At 33.1% G+C, this 20,950-nt stretch overlaps 1 protein-coding gene across 1 annotated transcript; it reads left to right on the top strand.

Annotated features, from left to right (window-relative positions):
- The first annotated feature begins 1,916 nt into the window (after positions 1 to 1,916).
- On the top strand, positions 1,917 to 20,742 carry LOC100786893 (myosin-15). Its single transcript, XM_006594004.4, has 39 exons — positions 1,917 to 2,288; positions 4,667 to 4,795; positions 5,078 to 5,221; positions 5,319 to 5,464; positions 5,541 to 5,703; positions 5,861 to 5,919; positions 6,013 to 6,172; positions 6,554 to 6,703; positions 6,805 to 6,941; positions 7,047 to 7,193; positions 7,311 to 7,412; positions 7,749 to 7,806; positions 7,947 to 8,048; positions 9,381 to 9,418; positions 9,533 to 9,659; positions 9,798 to 9,968; positions 10,060 to 10,191; positions 10,304 to 10,413; positions 10,501 to 10,561; positions 11,127 to 11,304; positions 11,399 to 11,604; positions 11,798 to 11,917; positions 13,303 to 13,401; positions 13,670 to 13,882; positions 14,028 to 14,167; positions 14,330 to 14,444; positions 14,522 to 14,566; positions 14,657 to 14,740; positions 14,823 to 14,993; positions 15,968 to 16,123; positions 16,212 to 16,400; positions 16,645 to 16,770; positions 16,955 to 17,025; positions 17,326 to 17,425; positions 17,580 to 17,636; positions 19,002 to 19,058; positions 19,694 to 19,774; positions 19,856 to 19,938; positions 20,179 to 20,742. The coding sequence occupies exons 1-39, from the start codon at positions 2,286 to 2,288 to the stop codon at positions 20,306 to 20,308; spliced, it is 4,560 nt and encodes a 1,519-aa protein (XP_006594067.1). The 5' UTR covers positions 1,917 to 2,285; the 3' UTR covers positions 20,309 to 20,742.
- Positions 20,743 to 20,950: the final 208 nt, after the last annotated feature.

The raw sequence follows: 20,950 nt of genomic DNA on the forward strand, positions 1-20,950 counted from the left end.
GAAATAAATAAATAATCAATGAAACAAACTTTTCATAAGTTTATTTTGCTTATGATATTAATCATTGTTTTTAATATTTATCCGTAGAAAAACAGAACAAAATTACGAGCACTAAAAATCTTTAAAATATTTGGGCTAATAATAAAAATTGAAGAAAACTATAGAGATTAAAAATACGTTTTAGCATTTCTTTTTCTTTTTCCTTTATACGAACAAAAATGTCTATTTTATTTGGTTTTCATATTAGATTTTTGTATTCTAATTATTAAATACTCACATGTTTTAATAATTATATAATACTGTGTTTGTTTGTAACTTTATTTGCTTTACACCTCCTTTAACTCCTACAATATATAAAATCAGTTGGGAGAAAAAGGAGGAAAAAAAAGAAAAACAAGTTATTTTTCTATTGAATTTTTCTTCTTTTTGAAAGAAAAAATTGGATAAAATAAAATTCAAGAAAAGAAGCAAAAAAAATTCTTGAAAAATAAAACTTAATAAATGAAACTTTTAAGAAATTAAAAAATTAATTAGAATAGCTTTTGAGTTTTCTTTTTCTTTTTCCTTCTTCATTTCACACCTCAAGATTAAAAAACATACTAAAAAAAGACTCAAGTTAAATAAATTTTAAATTTATAAAATTATTAAATAATATCTTGTCCATTGTAGGATTATTTATATAAATTCTCTTAAAACGTAAATTTTTAAAAAAATTAGGAAGTATTATTTTGTCAAATATAAATGATTTAAATAAAAATATACGAATATATATATATATATATATATATATATATATATATATATATATATAAGAATTTTAAATGTCTTAAAATTATTTTAATCGATAAAATATTATTTTAATGATGGTTTACAAATATTTCATTATACTTAATGTTAAATAAAAAAAATTCAAATATTAATTCAAATAATTAAAGAATAAAAAAATATTACATAATTGAATAACTTTCTTTTTACTGCATATAATTGAATAACTAATTAAAGAAGAAAATATGAGTTTGATTTTCTATAAAACACATTAGAAATGTATTAAAAAAAGGAATATATGTGATTGCATGAGAAGGAAATTCTATATAGAAGTTACATCATTTTTAAGAATGGGATTGAAATTTATAATTTCTTTTGGAATGAGATGATTTTTATGAGCATTTTCTCCTCATTTAATCATACATCTTTCTTTTTTTATGCCATATATTTTAGTACAACTTTTTTTGGTAAAATCAAATTAATCCTAGATTATTTTTGAATAAAAAAATTATACTTTCATTAATTTTAAATTGCTGCTCAAATTAATAAATTCAAGCATCAAATTATTTGAATAATAATCTATTAGCAAAAAATAATCATTTATCAATTAAATTCATTTTTATTTTTTAAAATTAAAATTTTCAAATACTTGTACTTTTACCAATTTAATTTAACTTTGTTATAAATATTCTCCTAAGTTTCTCAGTCAATATCTTTTTTATATTCTAACATTTAAAAATTCTACTTTATCATTAAAAAAAATCAAATACTAGTATTAAATAACAAATTCAAAAGACATGTAATAAAAAGTTTGATATATTAAAAGTATAGATAATAGATAATGACAATGAAGGCTAACTAATTTAGCTGACAGAGACTTCTAACAAAGAATCTCATTATCTCATAATCTTGTCTTAAATCCTGTGTGGCACACTCGTAATTCACGCCAATACATAGGGGTAATACAGGGATTCCATCGTGTAATAAAAATGACGTTTTATTTAATATATTAATCATCATGCTAATGCTAAATGAAAAAAAAGAGAGTCAAGAAGCACCAATTTGGCAATTTCATTTTTACATAAGTTAATAATTTGATTACTTACCGTAATGTAATAATCAATAATTATAATAATAACAAGAAATAAACTTAGAGCAGAAGACAAAGATGGTGGAAGAAAGGGAGAGAAAAAGAAAAGAAGAAGAAGAAGAAAAGAAGAGACCAAGAACACGAAGGGCTTAACCTCTTCTTCAAAAGTTTTGGTGTTGTTGAAGGATTTAAGCTTTTCAATTCAATTCAATTCAATTTCATCAGTATATATCATATACTTATAATAATAATAATAATAATAATAGACCATCATAGTTTTTTCACTCGGTAGATACAGCGTTCCAATTCACACCTTCGTTTTCATCATTCTCAATTCCGAAGATCTTTCGATTTTTTCACTGGAGCTGTAGCGCAGCGAGCTAGATCCGGAACCGCCAAGAGATTTTCGATCCGATCAATCTTATTGCAAATGGTATCAGTTTCTCCCTCCTCTGTTTTTCTTTTTTGGTCAACGTCGAGTCAATTCGAAGTCACGTGTTTGTGTTCGTTATCGAAATTTTCTCTCTGTTAAGAGATTTTGCTTTTTTTAGATGTTTGTTTTTTTAGTTCCGTTTTATTTGTTTTTCTGGGAGCTGATCTGTTATTACATAGAAGCAGGATTGGGATTTTTCTTCTGTTTATGTGATTGCTTTTGATATCTCTGTTCTGATAATGTGCAACCGTTTTGTTAATACTAAGCAGCATTGTAGGGGATCCGATTATAGTGGATGATGTTTTTTGCTATCTGACCAAGCTGTTAGAAGAAACAGGGAGTTCAAATTTTCGCCACATCGTTTCAGAATATTATTAATATTAATTTACTTTTTTTGTTTTTTATTTTTATTTTTGGAAGGGGCGGGGGCAGAAATAGATTTAGTCATTTATCTATTTATATAATCTTAAGGGTATATGTGATTGAGCTAGATACAAATCTATGGTTCTGTTTCTTGAGACAGGAACCTTAGGCTATGGACCCCGGAGTACAATTTCATAAATTTGTTGCGGTTGTGTTGGTGCATAACTGGTTGGTTTAGATGAATTTACAAAGCAAAGAACCTTTATTTATTTTTTTGCATTTGAATTTAGTTCTGAATTATAATGGAGCAAACCCTCTCCCCACCAAAAAAAAAAAACTTGAAAAGGTCAGGGGACTTAGGTCTAACTCTTTGAAAATGCTAGTGCTGAACTTCAGGGTAACAGAATTAATTGTTACATGCAAATTTTGTCTGGCCGAGGAGGACTGATTTAATTCTTCTTTCTTATGCTTGTGACTATATGTGGCACTTAATTTCTTAATTATTTCCTCTTGGTAAGAATTTTTCTGTGATCTATTTTTTTAAATATTTTTTATTGATGATAATAGTCTTTGCATATTCCATTGCTTATGTTGGTTGTTTTTCTATAGGTTTTTCTTTGCTCAAATTAATATAATGTAGAGCAAATGTCCATTTTGGTCTTCCGACAATATGTCAAACTGTCAATAGGTTGTACCTTCATTTTTAAATAGATCAAATTGGTCCTTGTGACATCAAATTGGTTCTTGAAAGACACAACTAATGGCATTCAATTATCACTAGAGAACCAATTTGATGTTTGTGATAAATGGAGGACCAATGTGTTGTCATGTATATCTTTGGACTTTGGGACCTAAATGGAGTAATGGACATTTTCTCTATAATTTCTTTATAATTGATGTTGTCTCATTGTTTTCTGTGAAGTGTGGATTCTATTTTACAATTTTTACTTATTTTTTCTTTTACATTATGGTTGCCAGAGTGGACTTAAGTACTAGATGTTTTCATATGTTGTCTTCTAATTCTTGTTGCCACTAGCTTTTCATTCCGTAGCTGTGAGTTAATGAAAATTTAAATTGAGAGACTTTGAGTTTTCTCCTTCATTGAATTTATTATTTTACATGAAAAAGATTGATGGTTAATATTTTCAACAGATGCTATTTTACGATAGGAAATGTATAGCATCCAGATGAGTTAATATCTATGTTGCACAGATACGAATATGGCACCGGGTACAGATAGGGGTATGGGATACAAGAATTTTAAAAATCTAGGATACAGGTACGTTAATAAGAAAATTGAATTCTATATAAACACAACCAAATTGTATAAATATAAAAGAAGACAAATAAACATAACTTATAACATAAAAGGAAATTAAATTCTTAAACAAGATGACGAGGATGGTTGTGAAAGGAGTTTCATGTATCTTGTAAGGAATCAAATTGGCCAAACTCTTCCCTGGAACTTGACTTTAGGAGTTTCCATGAGTACCCAATGCATATTGGGTGTGCGGTACATACTTAATAGGTGTTGATTTTAGGAGTACCCGCGCTTCAGATGTTAAGATGGAAGAACCAGAATTCCAACTGTCTTTTCAAACATGTTCTATGAATCTATAGCATTGAACCATTTTCTGATTATGTGGTGTCTATTGATGCTTTCAACCAGATGAAAATTGCATGACTTACTGCTTGCTACCTGAGCCAATCTTGTTAGGTTATTTAAAGTAAATTTACATTTTATGTGAAAAATAAGAATTCATTTTTCATTGCTTTTATAGTGTGCATATGTGGGGAGATATAGACTTGCTCTTGGTTGGCTAGCATGAAAATAACCTTACCTTAATAACAAATATATTTAGAGATATTTCAGTTTCTTTTGTGGGATTTAGAACATTATTTTACCATTTTCCTTTTATTTATGAATTTCTCTCTAGTTGCTTGATTATGCATACATTTTATTAGAGAGGAAATGAATTCTGCTGGTTTAACTTGTGATGCTCTCTGCTTTGTAGGCTGCCACCGCCAATCCTATAATTGGTTCCCATGTTTGGGTGGAGGATTCTCAAGTAGCTTGGATAGATGGTGAGGTCTTGGAGGTTAAGGGAGAAGAAATCAAAGTTCTTTGCACTTCAGGGAAGACGGTGAGAATTCTTTGTATAATAATTATCAAAATTCAATCCCATTCTTCACCATTTTCTTGTCCTGTAAATATACCAGTTTTGCTTTGAGTGCTTTAAACATGAATGACTAGTGAGAATTTTTAAGAGAAGCAGAAAAAAGATAGGATAGCTTAGTGCATGCAGTATCCTGTAGGTCATTTGGTGTACTAGGTATAAATTTTTGAAGTCAACTCAGAAGTCAAAACTTGGAACAGCCTGACCTTTTAACATTGTGAATCATTACCTTTGTCTTGAAATTTGCAGGTTGTTGTTAAAGCTTCTAGTGTTTATCATAAAGATACCGAAGCCCCCCCATGTGGAGTGGATGATATGACAAAACTTGCTTATCTACATGAACCTGGTGTCCTGGATAATCTGAGATCAAGATATGATATCAACGAAATTTATGTGTGTATTTCAGATGCCAACTCTCCAAATAGTCTCCCTTGTACCATAATGTTTTTATACTTACTTGACATGAGCTCTTACCAAATTTTCCTTCCAGACTTACACCGGGAATATATTGATTGCTGTGAATCCTTTCATAAGGCTTCCTCATTTATACGATAGCCATATGATGGCACAATATAAAGGAGCAGGTTTTGGTGAGCTAAGCCCACATCCTTTTGCTGTTGCAGATGCAGCATATAGGTAATTTCATTCTTTTGTGCAAACAGTTCATTTAATTAAATTGCAAGTCTGACCATATAAATTATTACGGATTCAGACTTATGATTAATGAGGGAATCAGCCAGTCAATATTGGTTAGTGGTGAAAGTGGGGCTGGGAAAACGGAAAGCACCAAGTTACTCATGCGCTATCTTGCTTACATGGGAGGGAGAGCTAATAATGCTTCTGAAGGTAGATCTGTTGAGCAGAAAGTCCTGGAGGTAAGGAAGTTAATCCTTTATAGATTTGTTTTTCTGCTAGCTGGTTGGCTAGCATAAGTTTATTCATTATTTCTTACCTTTGCCAGTTTTTAAATTTGTTAAAACCTTAGCTTTCTATCCACTTAGCTGGCATTTTTTCCCCCTTTCCACTTGACAGTCCAATCCTGTTTTAGAAGCCTTTGGCAATGCAAAGACTGTTAGAAACAATAATTCAAGGTGAGAAGTTATAGTGTTCCACCCTCCTTTAGTTGTATTGCAAAATTTTGCTATGTCTTATCTTTGCTATTTTGTCACTTGTGACTTCTGCAGTCGTTTTGGTAAGTTTGTGGAGATTCAATTTGACCAGAGGGGAAGGATTTCTGGGGCTGCTATCAGAACTTATCTGCTGGAAAGATCACGTGTTTGCCAGTTGTCAGATCCAGAGAGGAACTATCACTGTTTCTATATGCTCTGTGCTGCACCTCCGGAGGTAATCGGATGCCTTTTGCGTAGAGTCAAAATTAGATTGAGAGAAATATTTGAAAGAATCAATTTATTAATATACAGACCATTTGTTTATGCCTACTATAATTTTTTTCTGGATTGAATTTAATAAATTTGAGCAACTTATCATTAAACTGTCTGACAATGGAACTTTACAGTGGTTTGGTAGAATATTAGTTTCTTTTCCTTTTGTCACCTTTTTATATTTTTTCAAGCTCTTATTGTTTGGTGTATGATGTATCCTTTTTGGCTTAATTATAATATGCATGTTGGTGTTACTTGTTAAATGTTAATATTAAGTTTGTGCTTAAATTCTTTGGATTCTATTTTCTTCATTTTCTTGAGCTTATTTATTTATATTTGGCAGGATATTCAGAAGTACAAATTAGGAAATCCTAGAGCATTTCATTATCTGAATCAAACAAATTGCTTTGAGTTGGAAGGGGTTGATGAGTTAAAAGAATATCAGGATACGAGGAGAGCAATGGACGTTGTTGGAATAAGTTCTGAGGAACAGGTATTTTATTGGGAGTTTCTGTAAGTTTGTGCTTAGAATTTTAAAATATGATCTGTGCTTCAGTGCTTTGATTTTTTGTTTCCCCCTCCATCACTGTCCAGGAAGCAATATTTCGAGTGGTTGCTGCAATTTTGCATCTTGGCAACATTGAATTTACAAAAGGGCAAGAAATTGACTCATCTGTGCCCAAAGATGAAAAATCTTGGTTTCATCTACGAACTGCTGCTGAACTTTTCATGTGAGCAAACTTTGCAAGCTTGCATTTGTTAAAATGTAAACTCTTTGTAAGACTTGCATTTCATATCCTTTCCATGTGACATCTTTGGTTTATAATTTTTTTTAGGTGTAATGCAAAGGCACTTGAAGATTCTCTTTGCAAGCGTGTAATTGTTACTCGTGATGAAACTATAACAAAATGGCTGGATCCAGAAGCTGCTGCACTCAGCCGAGATGCTTTGGCTAAGATTGTGTACACGAGGTTGTTTGATTGGTAAGCCTGTGAGTGGATTGCTCGAAGATAAAGTCTTAGTCTTAAGATAGATTCACTAGCAAATTTGGTCAATTTGCTCCTAGTTCCACTTCTGTAAATTTCTGTCATCTTTTGCAGGCTGGTGGATAAAATAAATAATTCAATTGGTCAAGACCCTGACTCAAAGTCCTTAATTGGTGTGCTGGATATTTATGGTTTTGAGAGTTTCAAGACTAACAGGTGCATTGCTGGTATACCTTTTGTTCTCTAATTAACTTGGGTTGATCTCATTTGGTGAATATCCAAGAAAGGGTAGTATTTGAAGTTAAATTTGTAATCCATTCCATGCCATTAATTACCATTGTGATTTCCAAACAATGGAGAGGGGCATTCTTTCATCATATTGCTCCACTCCATTTCAAAGCACTCCATTATGAATTGGTCCACTTCATCCCCTTAAAATTATCCTAAGTTTATTTCTGATTAAAATGAATTCTGATGAAATTTTGTTGCCTTGTCAGTAGTGGTAGTTTATAGATATTTTATTAATAATTGGTTGTTCTCTGTACATTGCAGTTTTGAGCAATTTTGTATCAATTTGACCAATGAAAAGCTTCAGCAACATTTTAATCAGGTTTGTTTTTAAAATAAAGATTATATCCTTGAGGGTTGCTGCCATCTCTTGCTTGTATATTTGAAACAGACACGAGGATACTTATTATATATACTGATCTTACATATGCTCTTGTAATGCTTAAAATACTTGATCTGCAGCATGTTTTCAAAATGGAGCAAGAAGAATACAAAAAAGAAGAGATTGATTGGAGTTACATTGAGTTTGTTGATAATAAAGATGTTCTGGATCTCATTGAAAAGGTTTTTCCTTCTCACTCAGTCACTCCACAATCATTCTGTTGATTGGCTTTTATCTTTTGTACCAATATTTTATATAAGATGTTCCTTTTTGTTGAAAAGTATGAACTAAATGTGAAGGGTGATGGTTATAAATTTGGTAGGTTCTCAAGCCCACTGTAATGTGTGGCTGTAAATAAAAGTAGTAGCTTGCAAGCTGGTTTGTGCCTTTGTGGTAGAGGAATGTTGTGGCACCAAATTACTTTCCTTGATCACTTTATGGTGACTTAAATGATTCTGTATCTTCCTTTTCACCATAAAACTAAGTCTTGGCATGCACTAGTATGCCTATCATTTTTTTTAAAAATTATTAAAAAAAGAGGGCAAATAAGTTTAACTTGTTTAAAAAAAAGAGGGAACATAAGAATTTTAAAATTTCAAATAGTTACGCACTGACACTAACATCTTAATTTTTGAGGAGGTATAGAATTTTAAACAACTACTCTCTATAACTACAGTTCCCTTTTAAGAATAAAATTGTTATTTTGAAGACAGACATTTTGCCATATTATATAGAAGATAGGGGATAGAAGATAGCTGGAGTTTAATTTTAGCGGAAACCTAAATGTAGGTACTTTCAAGAAAGTATGCTTAATATCAAGTGTTTGGATGGGTGGGGAACAAGGGATTTGAGTTGAGGGCCAAGTATGAGTAATTCAGTGTTCCCTTCATACCTTTATGGATGTTGTGCAAATTAGTTTCACAAGGTAAACCTAGGTTTTTCATCTCTTCTTCCCATATATGTTCAAAATGGAGGGAATATTTTGAAAATCACTGTTGATATGATTTATGTGATCAATTCAAACTCAAGCTGCTGATATTTGCCTGATGTCAAATGATAGACATAAAAGGATCAGATTCATTTCTCTTTGATAGTTCAAAATGATAATGTTAAAAGTTGTCAATTTATGTCTATTAAGAAACTAGGTTTTGGTAAGAAGTTTGATATAAAAGGGAAAGGAAAATATGAATACCTTGAAAGTTGAAATTATATTAGCAAATACAGAGTGGTTCCTTCTCAGACTATTTTTGTCTGATTATGGAACCATTCCCATGGTAACCTTCTTTCTGTATTTCAGTACCTCTGGTACTATATATTAATATAATCTATTATCTTTGCTGACCAAAAAAAAAATATTAGCAAATTTTGTGTAGATGAATTGATGTTACTACTTTGTCAAGGTGCTATTAATGATTTTGCCATTATTCTTTACAAGCTGATAACATAATGGTTTTTGTGCCGTATTTGTCACTACTAGATTTTTTATTTATCAATTTTTGTTGTATAATTTTCAGAAACCTGGTGGCATTATTGCTCTTCTTGATGAAGCTTGGTAAGTATACTTTGCACTGTACCTTTGAATTGGTATTGTGGGTCTGAATATCTCAATATCGCTCAATACTATTTTTGTTGATGCTCGATAGCTATATGTGTATGCGTTTTGCAGTATGTTTCCTAGATCAACACATGAAACTTTTGCCCAAAAGCTGTATCAGACATTCAAAAACCATAAAAGGTTCAGCAAACCCAAGTTGGCACGTAGTGACTTCACAATTTGCCATTATGCGGGTGATGTAAGTTGGAATATTAGTACTTTTTGTTTCTGCATCTATAATTTCTTGGGGTGTTACTTGGTGTAGCATAGGACCAGAATGCTTGATTTGATCTATTTATACTTCGGAAAACACATGCCTAATCTGTGTCAATTTTAGGTCACGTATCAAACTGAATTGTTCCTGGACAAGAACAAAGATTATGTTGTTGCAGAACACCAGGAACTTCTTTATGCTTCCAAATGCCCCTTTGTGTCTGGTTTGTTCCCCCCTTCACCTGAGGAATCGTCCAAACAATCGAAGTTCTCTTCAATAGGTTCCCGGTTTAAGGTTGTTTTCTTATTCCCCATTATTTAAAGACACGTGATTTTGTTTTCTTCCTTAAACTCTATAGTTTTGTAATCCTTCATATTTCCTGCAGCAACAATTGCAAGCACTACTTGAAACTCTCAGTGCCACTGAGCCACACTACATTCGCTGTGTGAAACCCAATAATCTTCTTAAGCCAGCAATTTTTGAGAATAAAAATGTTTTACAGCAACTGCGATGTGGGGTAAGACTTGCTTTCCCCTCCTGTTTTTGGACCATTTAGTTGGTACTGTAGTTGAAGTTTTAACCTGTAGCTGTGCGAGTATATGCTGATTACATAGTATATCCAATTGTAGGGAGTTATGGAGGCAATTAGGATAAGCTGTGCCGGGTATCCTACTAGGAAGACTTTTGATGAATTTGCAGACCGATTTGGACTTCTTGCACCTGAAGCTTTGGACGGGAGGTATTTAAGTTGTTAATTTTCATTGTCAGGCCTATTAGTTAAAATATTCTAAAAACCCTGATTTATTTCATGTTTTAATTATGTTAGTTCTGATGAGGTCACTGCTTGCAAAAGGATTCTGGAGAAGGTTGGACTTAAGGGCTATCAGGTAACTATTACCATGTGATCAGACCTTTAATTCTTTGAGAGACTTACTCTTCAATTTGAGTTTGATCAATGGAGTTTAGGATATATTTGTTTTTGAAATGGGGAATAACATTTTTTTAATCTATTTACTTTGAATTACTTGGATAAGAAAATTGCTATGTACTCAGAAATCTTCATTGACCTAAGTATTGGCAAAACTTCCTAATCTATATTCTCCCAAGCTCTAATAATGTTTTACACTTATTGGAAACTCATAACATATAAGTTATTTGGGTGTATTTTGTTACTGCTTTGGAGTTTTTGTTGGGATAAGCAATAGCCTTTCCTTTTCTTCCTTCTTCACCTTTCACTACCATTGTGTGGGCAGTAATCTTGCAAATATAGTTTTGGTTTGGGAATGAGAACTATTTTATATCTTTGTCAAGTGTGTAATGAACTCAAATTGCTATTTTATGCTCATCTATGCCCACTACCATGAATGTTTACTGTTACATGAGGTAACTGCAGATTTTCTATACAAGACTTGTTTTGTGGTTTTTTTTACTGGTTCTCTTTAATTGCTGCAGATTGGTAAAACAAAAGTGTTTCTTCGAGCTGGTCAAATGGCAGATCTAGATACTCGTAGAAGTGAGGTCTTAGGAAAGTCAGCAAGCATTATTCAGAGAAAAGTTCGTACCTATTTGGCCCGCCGTAGTTTTGTCTTGATACATTTGTCTGCTATACAGATTCAAGCTGCATGCAGAGGTATCTACTTCTTTCCTTGATATAGCTCACACGTTTTCAAGGAAAAACTTAAATTTGGGAAGTTTCACAAGTTTTTTGATGGTGGTGATTGCAGGTCAACTTGCTCGGCAAGTTTACGAGGGATTGCAGCGGGAGGCTTCTAGTGTGAAGATTCAAAGGTATTTACGCATGCATGTTGCTAGGAAGGCATATAAAGAATTGTGTAGCTCGGCTGTTTCTATTCAGACTGGTATGCGAGGGATGGCTGCTCGTACTGAGCTACGCTTCAGGAAGCAAACTCGTGCTGCTATTGTCATTCAGGTAGAGAAAATTTTGAATATACATCTCTGTAGTATGTCTTAAATATTTTTAGAATTCTTATTGTCCAACTCCAAAGTCCATATATCCTATACAAAATCATTGTTGATGACCTTGGCCTTTTTTTTAAAATATATATTTGGTTCATGGTAATTTATGCTTGCAACTGTGATTATTTTGTGTATTGCTATTGCAGAGCCACTGCCGGAAATACCTGGCTCAACATCATTTTACAAACTTAAAGAAGGCAGCAATTGCAACACAATGTGCATGGAGAGGAAAAGTTGCTCGGCGAGAATTACGACAGCTCAAGATGGTAAAACTTCCCCTCCTCCCCACCTATAAAAGAGCCTTTGAATCAATCAATTAAATGTTTTTATCTTTTCAGTAATATGGTAAGTTATAAATATTACTGATAAATAAGAGAGAAATATCATCAGGAAAAAACTGTCAAGCTTATATTCCTAGCAGTGCCCCTTATTCCACAAGAACTGTAGTAATGTTCCCCTTATTTAAAGCTCACCCATGCACATTGTAGCACAGCATGAATCTCAGTGCACTTAAACTTTATTAGCTTGCATTAAATCTTAGCTGCAGCTGGCAACATTTTCACTGGGAACAAGTACTGGGATTATACTCTTCTAGCTTTGCTGTGATATTTTCTTTTGGATTCCATAACAAAAACTACTTATATTTTCACTCATGTGTTATTTGGTCTTAGAGTAACTGATGCTATCCCTCATTTTTTTGACCCATCATATTTGTGATACCGATAACCTCTACCTCCATTATTTGAAACAGATACCTTAGAAAAGTGTTCCTACACAAACTAAAATGTTGCCAACAAATTGCTTTCAAATTTGTTGCTTAGTAGAGATATCTCAAAGCTCTATATACGCAAAACCATACGGATTATTGTATGCTAGTTTTGTATTTGATACATTTTTCTGTTGTGTTTCTAATTAAAAACCATGAAACTTTATTAAAATGTTTTCATAGAGATCCAAGGATGCTTTGAACTTATTATGGGCTCTTAGTGTTAAAACCAAGAAGGAAATAAACAGTTTAGACCGGACTGTTTCTCATAGAATGTGGTAGACTTTTTAGATATAACTGGGAACCCCTTAGGCCCTTACACAATTGAAAGAAATAACCAAAGTTCAGTAATATTATTATTTGAAAACTCCTCATCTACTCATGAATACACAATTCTTCACCTTTAAATATTTTTCTTTTCCTTGTCTTGCCATGTACTCTGCCTTTAGTGAATAAGCATCATACACAAAACTAGACCTCTTCTATCTTTAGTCAATTCTACATATCCTCACCTCTAATAAATATTTGCAAACCAGATTGCATAACTTGGCTGTCCCAGTTGTAAACTTTTTGGTTTACTTGAGTATAATAAGAAAGGGTGCATTAGGAGTACACTTTTGGTTTACTTTAGTATGCCATTGTCTTATCTTGTGAAAACTTACACTAGGAGTACAACTATCTGGGATCATTAAACCTTCTAAAATGCTAGCCTGAAAAGAGTCATTATTTGTGCATTTTGGTCAGAATCATGGAGCTATGCTATTATTTTGGTCAGAAAGGGAATTCTTTTAAAGTTCTTAATGTCTTACATGTTATGATTGCTAGCTATTCAGTTATTTTTATCATGTTATTCAGCAATTTAGAATTTGTTTTTATTAATTTCAGGCTGCAAGAGAAACTGGAGCTCTCCAAGCTGCCAAAAATAAGCTTGAAAAACAAGTTGAAGACCTTACATTGAGGTTGCAGCTGGAAAAACGCCTGAGGGTAAATGACTATTATTTTGTCAGTGCTAGCTGCTATCTACAATATTTTTACTGTGGCCAACTGGAAAATTTCCTGCATTATGTCAAGCACACCAATCAATTTGAATTAACTGTTGTAGTACAATCTGTTAGCTCTGTAACAACACTTATTTTAAATATTGTAGTACAATCTGTTAGCTCTGATGAAAAGATACTTTTTCTACACACATACGCACACTATTTAGTATCTTTCCTTGCAAAGCTTCTTAAATCTCTATTAACAAATGCAGATTGACATTGAAGAATCAAAAACACAAGAAAATGAAAAACTACAATCTGCTTTGCAAGCGATGCAACTTCAGTTTAAAGAAACTAAGTTGTTACTTAAAAAGGAGCGTGAGGCTGCAAAAAGAGAAGCTGAGAGAGCGCCTTTCATACAGGAGGTTCCTGTTGTTGACCATGCTTTGTTGGAGAAGCTCACTAGTGAAAATGAGAAACTCAAGGTGAGCTGATTTTGGGCATAATATCTCATCTGCACTGAAATAAAGTCTTTATATTTTGGTATACTTTGAATATTCTCACATTTTTGGGAATATAGGTGGCCATTTCTTACTATTAATTTTGAGCTTCCTGGAGTTTCCATTGCAGACTTTGGTGAGTTCATTGGAAAAGAAAATTGATGAAACAGAAAAAAGATACGAAGAGGCAAACAAAGTTAGTGAAGAAAGGTTGAAGCAGGCTTTGGATGCCGAATCAAAAATAATCCAGTTGAAGACTGCTATGCAAAGGTTTTGTTTGTGATCAAAGCTTCTTTGGTATCTTGTACATGTTTAATTCATATCACTTGAACTATTACTGTTTCCAGTCTTTGAACAGCAATCATCTATAGCCTCTAATTATAGGATTCTGAACCAGCGTGGCTGTTTTTTTATTTTGATTGATATTGATAGACTCGAAGAGAAATTCTCAGATATGGAAACCGAAAACCAGGTTCTTCGGCAACAGTCTCTGCTAGACTCATCTGCAAAAACAGTGTCAGAACACCTTTCTACCCACATATCTGAGGTAAATTATAGTTGATAAAGTATATAGGTCTTCATAATCTGCATATAAGTAAATCTTTTTGATATTTTTATCTTCAGAAGTTGGAAAATGGTCACCATGTGGTGGAAGATCAGAAAACTTCTGTAAGTACATTGATTTCTACACTTTATCTACCTTTCCATAATAAGCCATCTTTTGTGTTTAGTGAAATTTAAAAAGAGTCATGTTTGCAGGAAGCACAGAATGTCACACCTGTGAAGAAGTTTGGTACAGAATCTGATGGCAAATTGAAGAGATCCTTCATTGAACGTCAACATGTGTGTGCTTAAAATTTGACATTTAATATATCTTTTCTTCATGCAAACATGTTCACAATTTTTAACTCTTTTTTCACTGTAGGAGAATGTTGATGCACTTGTCAACTGTGTTATGAAAAATATTGGTTTCCATCATGGAAAGCCTGTTGCTGCATTTACCATTTACAAATGTCTTCTCCACTGGAAATCATTTGAGGCTGAAAGAACAAGTGTATTTGATCGCCTTATCCAGATGATTGGTTCTGCAATTGAGGTGACTTTTTTACTTTAAAATTATTGGATTGAACCTTCACCTAATAGCTTAAGCTTTTATTTTTAGGAAAATTGATACTTGATATGATATTAGAGTCTCTACCAATCCTTGCAATGCTCCATGCCATAATTGCACTAGTTATTATAATTTGGTATTTTCTAAAATATTGAATATGTAGTCTAAGGTAATGTAATGTAATGTTTATTATCTGCATTAAAGTTGTGAGTGTGTGTGGTATGTTTGGTTTAGTTCAATTCTTGTTGCATGGATTGAGATCCCACATTGACTATAGATATGGCTAAAGTAGAAATTATAAAGGCTTGGGAAATCCTCACCTCATGAGCTAGCTTTTGGAGTTTGAGTCAAGCTTATCTCAAATTCAAGATGGTATCAGAGCCTATCATAAATTCGATATTGGGCCACCCTCAACTGTCCAAAAATCTACATGACCCCGCGAATTTCTTAGTGCAATCTTCTTGTCTCGGTGACTTTCCTAGTGCAATAATAATGAACAAAAAATCTCCACTCTAGGCATCCAATCCTAGGTGTAAGCGGTGTGTTGGGATCCCACGTCAACTATAGGTATAGCATGAGTAGAACTTATAAAGGCTTGGGTAATCCTTACCTCTTTAGCTAACTTTTGAGGTTGAGTTAGGCCTAGCCCAAATTCAAGAGCATGAATATGTTTTCTATTTGATATATGTTAAAAGCAATATGAATGCAATTGCAGGTTTGAATGTTGCTTTTACCCTAGGCTAGTTCATGGTTTAATTGTTATAGTTATCCCTCCTTTTTTCTTCAAGAGCTTACAAACCCATTTGTTAGACAATGAATTATTTTGTAGCTTCTGTGGTCTTAATGATGTGATTCTAATTTCATGTGGTATTCTGTAGTTATGGTTCTTTTTCTGGTAATGTAAAGAAAAGTATTGGAGCACTTATAACTTTTTGTTTTTCTTCTTTCTTACTTTCCAGAATCAAGATGACAATGATCTTATGGCCTATTGGCTGTCAAATTTGTCTGCACTATTGTTTTTGCTCCAGCAAAGTCTAAAATCCGGTGGTGCAGCTGATGCCACTCCTGTAAAAAAACCACCAAATCCGACATCCCTCTTTGGAAGAATGACTATGGTATTGTATATTCTTTACATTCTTTGTAATCTGATCTCTCTTTCACGCTTAAAAAGTTGCCCTAATTTATTTGATGGCTTAATTTCAGGGTTTTCGTTCATCTCCTTCTTCTGCCAACCTTCCTACCCCACCATTGGACGTTGTACGCAAAGTAGAAGCTAAATATCCTGCTTTGCTTTTCAAGCAACAGCTCACAGCCTATGTGGAGAAAATATACGGTATCCTTCGGGACAACTTGAAGAAAGAATTGGCATCAATGCTTTCGTTATGTATACAGGTTTGTTGAAATGCAGTTGGCAATTGTTTAATTTTAGCAACTTTATCATTATGGAATGGATAAAGTTGGATACAATGTCTTAAATCCCATATGGTTGTCATTGCTACTCCCTAATTTCTATATACTATCTCCTTTCTAGATATATTTTCTAGAAATTTCTAAAAGAAATCCAAGGCTCTATTCTCCTTTTAGTCACATATTTTTTGGTTCTGTTCCTCATGCAAATCTTATTGCTGATATACAGGCACCAAGAACATCCAAGGGAGTGCTACGATCTGGCCGATCCTTTGGTAAAGATTCTCCCATGGGTCACTGGCAGAGTATTATAGAATCCCTGAACACTCTCCTCTGTACTCTGAAAGAAAACTTTGTAAGAAACACTATATCTTGTTAACTTCTGAATATTAAGCAATTACTTTCCTGTTAGCCTTATTCGTGCTATTTTTGAAAATTTGGTTAAACATGATGATGCAGGACACTCCTAGGATCCCTAAATAAACAACAGAATCTAATAATCCAATGTACATTGCATGATATAATGTTTTGGGTTTCAGGTACCTCCAGTTCTTATCCAAAAGATCTTCACTCAAACATTCTCATATATTAATGTTCAACTCTTCAATAGGTAAGTAGTTTTTGTACACATGCTTTAATAACAAAAGAATTTTTTTGTATCATTGCATTTTTATCATTGTTGAGAGGAAGAAGAATGAGAGGTCATGCAATGTGAATGAATCCGAGTGTCTTTACTATACAGCTGAGGCTCTTATTTATAGTTAGAGTCACAAATACAATGGATAGTAGTTACATAATTATACAGCTCATTACCCCTAATTACAATATTTCCCTACACAATATATTCATAATTACAAGATTCCTAACAATGTTAAAGGTTAACATTCTTTTTTCATTAAATTATTGCTAGTCTTCTTCTGCGTCGTGATTGCTGCACATTCAGCAATGGGGAATATGTGAAAGCTGGTTTAGCAGAATTGGAGTTGTGGTGCTGCCAAGCAAAGGAGGAGGTAATTTATTGTGTTGATGGCGTTAGTGATAGATTTTCAGTTAGTGCATATATTGCTTAGGCTGTAATACAACAATATGGTGATGACCTATGTCTAATCTTTGGCTTTTGCACTGGTGTATTCATCTCCACAACCTATTTGCTTGGGTTTGCAGTATGCAGGTTCATCTTGGGATGAGCTTAAGCATATAAGACAAGCTGTTGGATTCTTGGTAAGTGTGTCTTATTTGATAATACAACACTATTTATCTTCCCTTGTTGCTGTTTTTTCATAATTTTTTATAATCAATATTGGTTTTCTATGCACTGTGTTTGTTTTCTCTTACCACAATTATTTAAAATCTGAGAATTTCCTGATTAGGTTTTGTCATATAGGATGAATCCCCAAATCCTCATCCAGTGAAGGAATTTACTGCTTGCCATTTAACATCTACAGAAAAATGCATTATTTTTTGGGTTTAGAAGAAAATCATGTTCAAACAAATTTCTGTAAATCTCGGTTGAGAAAGGATTTGGAAAAACATTGATCAAGCTTGTTACATTTATGCAATCTTCTTTATTAGACTGGACAATAGCAAATTAAAAACCCTGGAAAATAATTTTTTTTATCAGCAAAAGTATGATTATATTATATATAATGTTAAGTACAGTACAAGAGGTACTATTGTATATACAACCTATCACCATACGAAGCAAAGCTATGGTAACCTAATACATGCAGTACACCAAGAATTAGGCGACCATAGATTTGACTGTAGGCTAGGCACCCAATCACAATATTTATAAGCTAATGCCCCCCGGAGCATAGAACCCATCCCTGATTTTGCTGGACCAATAGTGGAATGGGAAGTTTTTTGCCTCCCAATGTGGAAGATGATAATGTGATCAGATTTTATTTTCCTAGATAGCATAAAACCTCAACGACTTATGTGATGGTTAGTATTTGGTAAATATGCATCTTTTATTGCTTGGTAAGTTAATCTTAGTTGTAGCCTTGTGAATGTTGGAAATCCACCTTAATTGTAACCTCTTTAGGGGTTGTCTTAATTGCAATCTTGAGAGTTTGTTTAATCCCACATCAACTAGAGATATGGCTAAATTGGGCAATTCTCTCCTTATAAGTTAGTTTTGTGGGGTTGAGTTTGGCTCTAAGCCCAAATTTTAAAAAGGTATCAGAGCCTATCCTAGATTTATTGTTTGGCCACTTGCATTGCCATGCTTTAGACCTTTAGCCCTAGGCTTGAGGTGTGTTGGAAAGCCGCCTTAATTGCCGCTTCTCGGGGGTTGCCTTAATTGCAGCCTCAAAGGGGTGTTTTTAGCCCCACATCAATTAGAGATAAGGCTTGGGTAATTCTTACCTTACAAGCCGGTTTTGTGTGGTTAAATTAGGCTCTAAAGTCCAAATTCTTAGAGTGAAGATTTTATTTGGAATAATTATAATAATAAATGTCATAATTGAATAAAATAATGTGATGGATTATTCTATTTTTCTTAATAATTTATTATATGATGTGACCAAAATCCAATGTCTTTAATTACATCTTTTGGTATAATTAATGTAATTTTCTTATATACAGGTTATTCATCAGAAGTATAGGATTTCCTATGATGAAATCATTAATGATTTATGCCCAGTAAGTATTTATCCATCTCAATCTTTCTGTGTTATGGGGTACGCATCTCAGTGTCATTAATTTGTTAATATCCATAAAGTCCTATCTTTGATAGCATAATGGGTTGTTATAGAGCAGAATTTTTACGATGAGTTCTTGAAATGATCATATTTACAGATTTGGTTTCTTTGTATTTACATTATGAATTCATGTTTCTGCAAGTAGTAGTTGAGGAGATTGCCTTGATTGTTTATCATGACTTAAATTTGGAAATTGTATGAGGCTACTTCTAGGACTGAAATTCGAATTAATTTATGTTTCTAGTTATTCCTAAGGATGGGTTGGAAGGATACTAAAGTGATTTAGGGCCTGTTTAGTTTGAGAAAATATTTTGTTTTCAATTTTAATTATAAAAGTGTTATCTTGTTTTTATTTTGTTTTCTGTTTTCAAAGATTTGTATTAGAAATAGTGAAAAAAATTAAAATTAAATCAAAAAAACATTTTCAAACCAAATAGGCTCTTGTATATAAATGGTCATAAATACATAATCTCTTTCTTTTGCACTCACTCTCTGCATAAACAGTTAAGCATGTCTTTCAGAGTCTATATGTCTCATGCCTTTTTCCCTTGTGTCCCCACCCCCTTCCTGCATCAGATCATGAGTGTCCAGCAGCTATACAGAATATGTACACTTTACTGGGATGCTAACTACAATACTCGAAGTGTATCTCCAGATGTAAGTTTTTTTCTCATTCCCCACCATATTTTCTCTAATAACAGGGAAAATGCTTGGTAACATTCTCAAATCTTCCTTCAGGTCCTTTCAAGCATGAGAGTACTTATGGCTGAGGACTCTAATAATGCTCAGAGTGATTCTTTCTTGTTGGATGACAGTTCCAGGTGAGAGTGCTTGCTTTTATTGGTGCTTTAATTGCATAACATAACTTTTGAGCTCTGGAACCAGAGAGTTGAAATATTATGTCACAATGAGAGATAGAGAAAAGTTTATATACATAATTTCTCTGTTGTTTAACATGTGCAAAGGGTAGATGCAGCTTAATTTATGTGATCTATCAATCCTTGGTCAATTTTTAGTACAATTCTTCGATCATGTTTACAAACCTTCACTTCTTTTTACAGCATCCCCTTCTCAGTGGATGACTTCTCTACATCACTGCAAGAGAAGGATTTCTCTGACATGAAACCAGCGGATGAGCTGCTTGAGAATCCCGCCTTCCGATTTTTAAATGAGTTGGCAAGGGAAGCTTAGTGTATGTGTTTATCATAGTCGTCAAGGCAAGCAACCAAATCAGTTGTTGGTCCTTGTCAATGGTTGTAAATCATTTATATTTTTATTCTTTTTCTTTCTACTTATTATTTTTGTTTTTGGTTTACCATCCTACATCTTGTTTGTCATATCCCTGCATAGTCATGGCCTGATGTAAAATTATTTTTTCATTCTTTAGTTGGCATTCAATTGTAAAGTATTCATTTTAAAGAGGGGCAGGGATATTTTTAGGATTAGTGAGCTTGCGTTGTATGTCCATTTTTGTTGTCCTGGTCAATCTGGTAACAAAACCGTTAGAAAGTGAAGCTGAGCTGCTTATAATTTTGATTGGGGGTTCCAAGCTCACTTTCCACTCATTTTTTTTACAATGTAAAGGGTCAAGAATGAACATTGATATGTAATGAATAGGTTTTTCATATTCTCGAGTCTGAACTCTAGTTTATTTTGTTTTTTTTGTTTTTGCCCTCACCCCTTTAAGTGCAACATGGCCTAACAATGCTCACTAGTTCAAGAGGGAATGTTAAAATTCATGGTAGAGAGATAGAAGCAAGATAGAAAAGAGAAACTCAACATTAATTTGGATAATGCTGAAATAAGCAAATTAATTTTTACATGACTACATTT

Source organism: Glycine max, chromosome 13 (assembly GCF_000004515.6).
Source record: "Glycine max cultivar Williams 82 chromosome 13, Glycine_max_v4.0, whole genome shotgun sequence".
Lineage (NCBI taxonomy): Eukaryota > Viridiplantae > Streptophyta > Magnoliopsida > Fabales > Fabaceae > Glycine > Glycine max.